The sequence below is a fragment of the Sinocyclocheilus rhinocerous genome, unplaced genomic scaffold (genome assembly GCF_001515625.1).
Source record: "Sinocyclocheilus rhinocerous isolate Xijiao unplaced genomic scaffold, SAMN03320098_v1.1 scaffold1874, whole genome shotgun sequence".
Lineage (NCBI taxonomy): Eukaryota > Metazoa > Chordata > Actinopteri > Cypriniformes > Cyprinidae > Sinocyclocheilus > Sinocyclocheilus rhinocerous.
This window is the reverse complement of record NW_015626862.1, coordinates 98,533-109,488: the sequence shown is the minus strand read 5'-3', so window position 1 is coordinate 109,488 and position 10,956 is coordinate 98,533. Positions and strand designations below refer to the sequence as shown.

Below are 10,956 nucleotides of genomic sequence, written 5' to 3'. Positions count from 1 at the left end.
TATATATATATATATATATATGTGTGTGTGTGTGTGTGTGTGTGTGTGTGTGTATATATATATCATTTTGGCTTTCTGTTCAAATCTTGAACTTGAAAAAATGCTAATCTAGTTTACATAAGATTTTATCTAGCAAAAGCCAATTCTGTTAAAATTTCATTATCAGATTCTCTCTCTATTTTTACATCAAATTTACATATTAAAAATACATATGTTTAGCAAACATTAACTAATTGCTGTTAATGTTTAAAGAAAATAGTTTACCCACCCTCATGTGTTCCATGCCTGTATGACTTCCTTTCCTCTATGAAACATAAAAGAACATATTTTGAGAACTGGTTACCAATATTCTTCAAAAATATCTTCTTTTGTGTTTCACAGAAGACATAAATTCATACAAAGTTTGGAACGCCATAGGGTTGAGTAAATTTTGACAATTTCAATTTTGGATGGAATACCTGGTATTTTATTTTATGTTGCAATTAACTGACATTTTTTGATAGATTTCTATTATCAACTGGTTTTTTAATAACACCAGTCACAATATGCAGTTAGTCATGCAATATCTGATTGAACTAGCTTGAGTTAGGGTTAAATGTGGCGTAAAATGCTGCTTGAGCCATTTGGTTTGAGCATGTAAGTGTGTAAATTCCCCATGTGTAGGCCATCTCCTACCACTTCTATGGACCACAGAACGTAACTTCTCTCATCGTGCAGCAAAAGCAGCGACAGTTGCCTCAGAATGGTGTAGCTTTTGCGCTGTGGGTAGGCTTAATTTTAGTAGCGTGCAGAGTTCATAGCCAGTGCAAGCCGTCTCTGTAAACAGTAGTTCAAGCGATGAGAAATTTCAGACACTTTGACTGTGATCATTTCTTTGTTTGTTTTACAAGGGAAATTTTCTTGAATCAATTGACATGGTTCCAAGTTGGCTCACAATTTTTTTTTACCATAGCAGAAAGGTTTGTTGTTGAGCTCTTTAGTTGCAGTATTGGATGTATGTAGTGCAAAACTCCAGGTTATTAGGCTAGGATAATTAACTGTATAGCAAAGAATTATTATTGCAGTTAATTGCTGGGAATACAGTACCATTTTCCTCAGTAGTTTCGAGTTTCAAGGCCAGTCTCCCAGAGGACTGTAAATGTAACAGCTTTTAATTTTAATAACAATCAAACTACTTGGGATTAGTAAATGTTTACATTATATCGCTAACATGTTAATGCTAACAACAGAAAACCTGTTGCTGTTTCTTCAGGTGAGAAAGCCTGGTTCACTGTTGGTGGTTCTGAATTTATGTAATCCCTTGCTTGTCTTTTACAATTCTGCACTGATCCAACTTGGCAGTCCTCTCTCTCCTCAGGGCATGGGTCACAAAATTAATTCTTTCTTGAGAAAACAAACTGTCCCGAGGTGCTACAGAACTCGCCTTAGGTTTCACATCTAGTATCATACCAGTATTGAGTTAGTGAAGTCTAGCCTGATTAAATATTAAAGGGATGAAGAAAACGTTTCCTGATCATCTTTCTCACGATTTAGGGTAGGATGATATATGTGAATTATGTCAGGCATTTTTAAACAGACATTCCAATGGATTTGTAACAAATTCCAAGTTCCACATCTGAGCTCCTCTCTGTGGATTAATTATCCTTACCTGATATATGAAAACTAACCCCAATGCTTCACCGGGAAACCTCAACTGACGCCTTCAGGACATGGATGACAACTGATTTCCAGCCTCAAAACAAAAGTTAGACCATTTGTTGTGTATTCCACATCAAACTTCAATAGTTAGACCCCCATAGCCTTGTTATAGTGATGGATCACAGTGATCACTCCCAGATCACTTTCCACTAGACCTGGGCATGCAATTGCATCCTCTTCTATAAAGCCTTACAGCCTCAGGCCCTGTTCGCTTGACTGAGCACCTTAGAAGTCATTCCGGTTCCTGGGGTCCTGCTTATACCCCTTTCCATGTATCCTGTGCAAAACTCAGAGACATCTTGCAACCTCAGTTCCTACTTCATGAAAGAATTTAACTTCTAACTTTTCCGGCAATTGAAAGTACCATGGTAGGCACTATTCTTTAAAAGTACCTTTATGTAAATACCAACGTACTTGTTCTTTTGTCTTTTCCTTTGAGATTTGTTTGTCTGTTGAAGACTTACCATGTTGCAGATGACTGCGAGATCTGTTTTCGATTCAACTTTTAAAACCCCAACCATCGGAAGCTGTAGTGGTGGTTTGCTTTGTAGCATCTACATGCGCTGCTGGAATCCTAGAGGCATAAAATGTGGTTGGCCACAGATTCGTATTTGCTGTCTTCTTTAAACATGGCCCACATGGGCCACTTGGATTTTCATTCACCACAACCTTAATGAAGCTGAACCATAAGCCGTTTTGTTTTTAGCTTTTTTTTTTCTCATTTTTATTCTTTTGTCAACTACATGAAAACTGGATTTGTATGGGAATCTTCAGGATTAAAACAAAGTGGACCTCGAAGACACAACACTGCTGAAATGTTTAGTCAGCAGCAACAGCTTAGACATGTTATGTCTAACATCATCAAGTGAAGACTAATAGTTTGACAAATTTTGAGGTTTTGTTTCAGGTGTAACGCATCAAAGCAAAAAGACTTAGGCTTCGGGTAACATGAAAATATTAGCCAGGAATCTGTGAATTAGCTGTAATTCAGCATTTTGAAGGCTGTATTCATAGTGTTACCCCATTTTTTACTGCAACTATTAAGATAATTATTTAATTAAAAATATAGTAAAAATTTTGAAATATTATTACAATTTAAATTAGCTGTTTTCTATTTTAATATATTTTAAAATGTAATTTATTTCTGTGATGGAAAAGTTTAATTTTCAGCAGCAATTAATCCAGTCTTCAGAGTCGCATGATCCTACAGAAATCATTCTAATATACTGTTTTGGTGCTCAAAAACATTTCCCATCACTATTAAAGTTTTAGGATTCTTTAATGAATAGAATAGATATATATATATAAAAAAAATGGTACATCTTTTGTACCGTTATCTTTTTGTAACAAGTTCTTTTCTTTGTATCTGTGTGTCCCAGGGTCCCATGCAAACAGAAGTCCATCTGTGAATGCTACTCCACAAATTCACCGTCGTGAACGACGCTGCTCCTGTGAAAACCTGAAGGACAAAGAATGTGTGTACTTTTGCCACATAGGAATCGTATGGGTCGATACACCCAGGTACAACACCCAAACATTGATTTGTGTATGTATTTGAACAATACATTGAGTAAAGAAGAGAGAAATGGAGGTTGAGATCTGTTGGGGACTGATGCTGGTAACCTGTACACTCTGAAAGCACGTATCTGGTTGTATTTAAGTGTGTGGTCTCATTAATGTGGCTCACGCATGGAGACCTGAGGACGGGCAGACTGCCTTTGGTGAAAAACAACCCAGAAACCAAAGATTGAGGGTCTGGCTCTCGGGAAGTGAATCCTGGCCAAAATTCAAATTCAAAGAAGCACAAGGCTTTCGTTTCTGTTCATGATTTTGAAAAGAGTTCTATATTATGCACAAAAACATATATACATATTTATATACATATATATATATATGTACAGTTGTTGACTGAATGAAATGAATTATTTATTAAATTTGATTATTAAAATCTATATTACAAATTGATAGGTTAGATAAAATATTCACTGTTCTCTTTCAGTCAGGTCATTCCCTATGGCGTGGGCTCACTCCAAATGCGTCTAAGACGAGGTGTGGAGCGATGCCATTGCGCAGACAAGAGAGATACAAAGTGTTTGCGGTTTTGCTCTTACTTGGATCTCCAGCAAGAGTGAGTGTCATTATAAGTTGCCCTTTGGTAAAGATAATTCTGGCATCCAGTTTATGCTTAGAATTAGGACATTATCAAAAGAAAGATTGTAAGAAGTTTTAATTTCATTTCTATCTTGTGTAAATTAAATTGTGGATGTTTGTTAATGAATAATAATACTAATACTAATAATAAATACCTCTCCACTAATCAGACAAGCAGTTTAAATCTATTGGTGGATAAAATTTGATTTCTCAGACAATTGAACCAATTTCTAATCTAATGAATGAACTGAATAGTTATTCTAATGTGAAAAGGCAAATAAAATAAACAAAAACCTAGTCATCGGTGAAACTTATTTTTTCACATGATGGAGTGCGGCTGCAGTATATAATTTTGGTTGTGGTTACTTTCTGGATTTTTAAACTTTGTTAATAGTTCAAACTTGCAATGATGGAAAAATTGCTTACAAACTTACTGTACCTACAATGACAGTAAGGCTAATAAGTAAAGAAAGAGTGGAAGTTAAGCAGAAAATAACTTCAAGTGTCATTATTAAATTCACTGTATTTGACACACATTGTGGCAGCTGGATTGTTTTACTGATGCACTACTTGGTATTCTTTTGCAGAGATGAAAATGCCTCAGTCAAAAGGTACCATCCCAGAAACTACAAAGAACAATACAAGTCTAGATTGCCCCAGAGACCGAGGCGGCACAATCCAATACAAACAACCTGAGAGAAATGGAAAAAAAGCTACGTAGTAACTTCGTAATTGTAATAATAGTATATTATTACTATTTGGGCAGCAAGTCTGGCCATGTGTCTGAATATGTGAGCTGTGACTTGTTTACGTAGTACACTATTAGACACTATCATTTCTATTACTTTGGCTTGTCATGAAATGCTAGCATCTCAATAGTGACAGTACATGAAGCAAATAGGAGTGATACTGTATATTATTTAACTGTCAGTATTTTGTAGAATACTGTAAAACTGTATTGCTTCTTATTGACGTGTAATATATATTGTTTGATGTTTCCAATTTTGCGTATAGTGAGTACATTTGGATATTTATTGAGAACAATAGCGGCTTATGGGAACTTTGTTTATCAGAGAGGTATAGTGTGAGAGAAACCGATAAAACTGTCATTGTGCCCGGAGATCAAACAGGAGTCTCATCATGGGAGAGGGTAATGGCAAAGCTAAATGTTTCCACAGTGCTAGAGGCTAGCAATTTTCTGAATAGCTGCACTCGCCCTTTCTTTTGCTGTTGTTGTTTTCCATGAGGTGATGTGTAAAGCCTTTCTGGTGTAAACTAATATTGTTAGTTGATCTGGTTTCTGAGTGATCACATATTGAAGGATCAACTATGCAGTTATTGTGTATAGTAGTGGGCCTACATCTTTATATAAGGCCGGCTATTTATCTCCATTCATTTTTGGCATCATCAGGAATGCTGGTTTACCTCACAGGAAGGTTTTCACAAGAAACTTCTGGAAGGAATTTGTGGCGCTCTCATATACTACCGGGACAAAGGAACAAACACTCTCTATTCCTGTCCCCCCTGTTTCAGTCAAACGCATTGAGCCAGCCACTAACCACATTGTTAGGTTCTGGGAAACACCCTGACAAAACCCAACAAATGATTAAAGTGGTCATATGACATTGCTAAAAAGAACATTATTTTCTGTAATGCAATGTGTTTATGAATAAAGAATATCTCTTTGGATTTGAGACTTTAGTCTTTGCAACTTTACAGATCTTCTTTATGCACCAAGAGCTTGTAACACTCCAAAGAGAAAGGAAAAATTGAAATCGCATCATATGACCCCTTTAAAGTCAGCTAAAAACAGATTATCAAGATATGGCTACATCACATACCATATATAAATCGCAATTTACTGTATCATGATATTTAATTAGGCTACCTTTTTAATATTGTTTGGGAAGAACATATTAAACAAACAGGAAATATGAAATTGTTTTGACAGAAAATTTGATTTCCAAAACTCTTGCTCTACATTACAGTATATGCGATTTTCACTTAGGCCTATAACAACCCAGAAAACACGGAACGTTCCCCTAACATTAGTATTTGGTTCCCAAAAAAAACGGAACGATCAAAACATTTAGAAATAACAGATCTATAACTTAATGGGAATGTTAGTAAAACGTTCAGTTTTAGAAGAACATATTAGCTTGTTAGCTGGGAATACAGACACAAAATTTCTGAGGCATCCCTAATATTTCAGATTTTCCACCAGAAGCAGAAAATTGTTACTATTCAAACAAATAAGAATGACAAGATGTTTTAAGTGCATTTAATATGCAGGATGTCACATTTTCATAAAGCATCCATGATCACTATACAATGATGATCTACACTGATGACCAGAGCAAACTGAATAGCCCTCGGTAAGCATTTCCTCGGCTGACATTTTCTTCAATGAAGCATAGAAATCTCTTAAAAGCATTTAAAATAAATACCAAGTCAAAACAACAAAGTCATTAAACTACAGCAACAGGAAGATCTGAACATGTTAGATTTGGTGTATAGCTGTTGTTTTTCATTCCATCGTCAAATAGCAGAGGACTGATCTCAATGTTCTGCCCTTCTGTTAGAGCAGTTTTATGAAACTATGCACTGAAACAACTGAACAAGGATCACACTGTAAAAAAAAACAACATTTTCTGTAACATGTTAATCAGTAGTAGATCATGTGAAGACTAAAATAGAGAGAATTTAAATAATGACAAAATAAAAGTATTAAAGGTTCACTAATTTACAGTGAAAATGTACTTAAAGTAAAGAAAGCTAAACCAAGGCAAAATTCACAAGCATGAAAATTCAAGCTCCAACCGTATTTGTTCTTTCAGTCCCATTCTGAGGAACTAACTAGTACTCCTCATGTTAGTCAGTCAGTCTTTGGTTGTGAAATGGTCCCATTTTTTCTGCCGTAGCAAGCATTTATGCATTTATATATACAAAAACAAAAACCAAAGTAATGTGCAAAAAAAGTATTCAAAACCGAAAATAGAAAAAGCACAAATAGTAAAATATATTATGAATATTTACAGATCACATAGTCACTATAAGCTGAATATCACAGTATGTCAATTCCACACTTTCATAGCTTGCCCTCTCTACAAGGTTATGCGTTTCTCTACTCCAGTCGGGGAGGGTGGAAGGGCTTGGAAGGTTAACTCAAAATGTAGCATAGTCTTTACACACAAGGTAAGTCTGTGGGACGTACAGAACAGGGCTCCGTCTCAGCCTCCTCTCACTAGAATTTAGTGCTATTGCTAAAGCTGTCTGACATGATAATGTTTTTGTAGAAGTTGTCCGAGCGCACGGAACAGTAGCCCTTTACCTTGTCCAGGACCTGGTGGACGGGGAGGATGGACGAGGAAGCCTCTCCGTCGGAAGGGCTGCATTTGGGACTGCTCTGATTGGAGAAACTTTTACCTGCAAATATGCCACATATTAGGGAATATACTTATATAGTATAGTGAGATTTAGGAAAAGCAAGTATTGATGGAAAAGTATCTATACACATGCATTCAAGATGTTGATGACAAATGGCACCCAATTTAAACTATTTTTTAAACATACAGTATTGGCTACTTCAAAAGAAACAGGACTGTTTTGTCAATACTTTGACAGTTTGATCATATTAGTTTCCAGTTCATTCAAATATATAAGCGTGAGTCGTTATTTGTTCGTGCTATTCTGTTGAATTTCCATGCCTTTGTGCATTCTTAGGCAAAACATTCCAATGCACACATGCACCTTCAGCCCCCTTCTATAGCACTATACTTTTGTCATTTTTTTTGTGTGTGCAGTGATTGCTTTTTAATGTGCATTAAATTGAACAGCGTATCATGCCCTATTGTGAGGCTCCAGAAAGGTGCTAACCTACAGAATAACACAAAAATTGAAGCACACTTTTGGCATTTCGGACTTATGCTCCCATGTACCATGTTAGAAATTTCACTAAAACAAAGGTCTCAGTATAAAAATAAATATTATTTCACAATACACATATTGTGTAATACTGGCAAACACACAAACAAACCTACAAAAATAGTTTTTGGACCACACAACCTTAAGTCGCTGGGGTATATTTATAGCAAAAGCCAAAAATACATTGTATGGGTCAAAATTATTGATTTTTCTTTTATGCCAAAAATCATTAGGACATTAAGCAAAGATCATGTTCCATGAATATATTTTGTTAATTTCCTACTGTAAATATATTAAAACTTAATTTTTGATTAGTAATATGCATTGCTAAAAACTTCATTTGGACAACTTTAAAGGCGATTTTCTCAGTATTTTGATTTTTTCTGCGCCCTCAGATTCCAGATTTTCAAATAGTTGTATCTCGGCCAAATATTGTCCTATCCTAACAAACCAAACATCAATGGGAAGCTTATTTATTCAGCTTTCAGATGATACATAAATCTCAATTTCAGGTTTTGTGGTCCAGGGTCACAAACAAGTCATATGGTCAAAATCATAAATTAACATACTGTCAGTTGTAATTGATCTAGAACAAAAAAAACAAAAAAAAATTGGGAAATAGGATTTTCCCTTCACTAGGGGGTGCAAGAACATAACAGTAAAAATAGAAACAAAACAAAAAAATTTGACATTTGTAAAATTATACATTTTTTCTTTAATACATCTAATTCATTTATTTGCTTTATTAAATAGAAAGACAGAATAAACTAATCAAAACAAAGGGGTCAATATAATAGCAAAGATTATTTCACAATACACATAATGTGTAATAACGGCCAAAAAAAATAAAAAAATAAAATATTGACAAAAAATCCTTCTTTCTAATAAAAATAGCAAGAAAAATAGAAACAAAAAGTTAAATATAATAAAAATATAAATAAAACACTGATTCTATAATATACTTTGATTCAATTCTTTCACTAGAAAGAAAGAAATCAATTGTAATTAATTGTATTGTTGATTAAGTAAAAATCTAAACCATGCACATTACAATGACTTAATATACTATGTGAACTTTTGAAGACTGTATTTTTAGATAAATTATGCAATTTTGCTCAATTCAGTGTAATGACCAGCACAGTATTCCCTTCATCTCATCATATATGCAAACATAACAAGTCTACAACTCTTAAATCCTAAATGTCTCAGAATTCTACAATGACAAAACTCTGCTGTGCATGACAGTATCTCTGATGTTAAGTGCATTATTAGTCTAATACAGCAAGTGCATATAATCTATCCTCTGCATGTAGAGTGATCCTGCTGTGGGGATGAAGTGTTTACTGTGTATGGTTTTATATATTTTAGTGTCAGCAGTGCAAGCTGTGTATTTCCTCCAGTGGGAACATTAACACTGCCAAACGAAAAGAAAAAAGAACAAAACAAAGGAGACAAATTAAAACAGCCCACCGTGAGAAACATTAGTGTCAAACAGAGTGAAAATGACATTCAGAACTCCTAAAAGACACTAAAGCTTGTCAATGTCTGAGACTGGGTGGGAGTCAAGTCTATAACCTATTATTACATATTTATTCGGATTGAGGTGTTTCCTTGTATTGCAACACTCACTGTGCTAGCAACTTTATTTGCTATTTAACTGACAATGACAACCAGCAGCAGTGTGCTTTCTAGTTCTTGAATGTCACTCCACAACTTGGATTCAATCCAACAGGCAATTATTCCACCATAAAACATCACAACAGATGCCTAATGTTTCCAAAAAGGGAATGTCATATTAAGGACTGTTTTGGAGGCTCAAAAAGAAGCATTGATGTGTTAGGAGTGAGTTAGACTAGATATTATGTCTAGGGCCGCTGGATTGAATTCAGTCTATCCCAACAGGGGAAGCTGATCACATGAATAGAGGAAAGCAGTTTGAACTCAAGCTGGCTTGCATGGATTTACCTCAGGAAGTCTCTCCATGGCATTATTGCAGGGTACTATCTATACCACAAACATAAATACAGACACACAGCACCACTGAGTCCAGATGTACAGTCACACAAAAAGTAACACAGTAGAGCAAAGCACAAAATAACACAAGGCATGAAGGACAATATGCTTATTAAAAATAGTCAAGCATTACACATCAAAGCAATATATTACTGAGAGTTTGAATCTTAACCCTTTGATGCATGATATTTGCTAGGGGACAGATCTTTAAAGGCTATTTTTAATCATTCATGTACACTACTGATCAAAAGTTTGGGGTCGGTAAGATGTTTTCTTTTCTTAGAAGTCTCTTATGCTTACCAGGGCAGTATTTTTTTTAAGCTAAAAATGTGAAGCAATATTGTGAAATAATATTACAATTTAAAATAACTTTTCTATTTTTATTTCAGTGTCACATTATACTATAAAAATCATTCTAATTCTCAATTGGTGCTCAATAAAATATATGTAATAATAAATATATGTACTAATATATTTTTGTCTATCACAGTGGACACTATGCATTATTATGAGCATATTTGGGTTTAGTTGGCCTATTCATTTCATAATCATTTTTTGTAGGTTATTAGTTTTAAAAATGACCTATTTCGCTTATATATTGCCAGTTCTTGAGTTGAAGTAAGAAGAAACTTTACGATTTTTTTTACCCTTGTTTGAATGTAATGGCTCATGCATCAAAGGGTTAATGTAAACCAACAACTGTGGCCTAAGCAATCCACATCATTACTTTTACGCTTACCTGCATTACTGTGCCTGGCAAAGGGGTTTAGTGTGGCTTTGGCTTTAGACGTCCAGTTGGCTGTAGTGGAGCCAAAGGAACTGGAGGAGAGGGATTTTCCCAGGTTATCGGAACTCACTTTCTTGGTATTATTAGTGGCAGTCTTGCTCCAGTCTGCAAAAAAAATGGTTAAATGTTATTTATATATACCAGTTAACTTTTACCACACAGGTGAATCCCATGCATAAAGATACAGCATAAGAAAAACCCAGGAAATTCAGATAACTACGGTAGCGCCGCTTTTCTATAGCGAATGTGCCGAATCTGCTGATGTAATTGCAACCGCGTGGGAGGCCGGGGGAGAGGTGAACTCTCGTGCCTTCGTTGGTAAACAAAAATTAGCCAATCACCATCGAGTGTTCACTTTCAGCGCTGAGGAGTGTTGAGAAAAG

At 35.1% G+C, this 10,956-nt stretch overlaps 2 protein-coding genes across 2 annotated transcripts in view; one reads left to right on the top strand and one right to left on the bottom strand.

Annotated features, from left to right (window-relative positions):
• Positions 1-4,907, top strand: part of LOC107717067 (endothelin-1-like) — a 5,049-nt gene extending 142 nt beyond the window's left edge. Inside the window, exons 2-4 of the mRNA XM_016523710.1 lie at positions 3,078-3,219; positions 3,698-3,826; positions 4,437-4,907. Coding sequence (XP_016379196.1) covers positions 3,078-3,219; positions 3,698-3,826; positions 4,437-4,545 — 380 coding nt within the window. The 3' untranslated portion in view covers positions 4,546-4,907. The remainder of the gene's footprint in view (positions 1-3,077; positions 3,220-3,697; positions 3,827-4,436) is intronic.
• A 1,243-nt stretch (positions 4,908-6,150) lies between these two features.
• Positions 6,151-10,956, bottom strand: part of LOC107716438 (G-protein coupled receptor 126-like) — a 40,342-nt gene continuing 35,536 nt past the window's right edge. Inside the window, exons 30-31 of the mRNA XM_016522892.1 lie at positions 10,526-10,678; positions 6,151-7,275 (exon numbers count right to left, since the gene is read on the bottom strand). Of these exons, the coding sequence (XP_016378378.1) occupies positions 7,094-7,275; positions 10,526-10,678 (335 nt within the window). The 3' untranslated portion in view covers positions 6,151-7,093. The remainder of the gene's footprint in view (positions 7,276-10,525; positions 10,679-10,956) is intronic.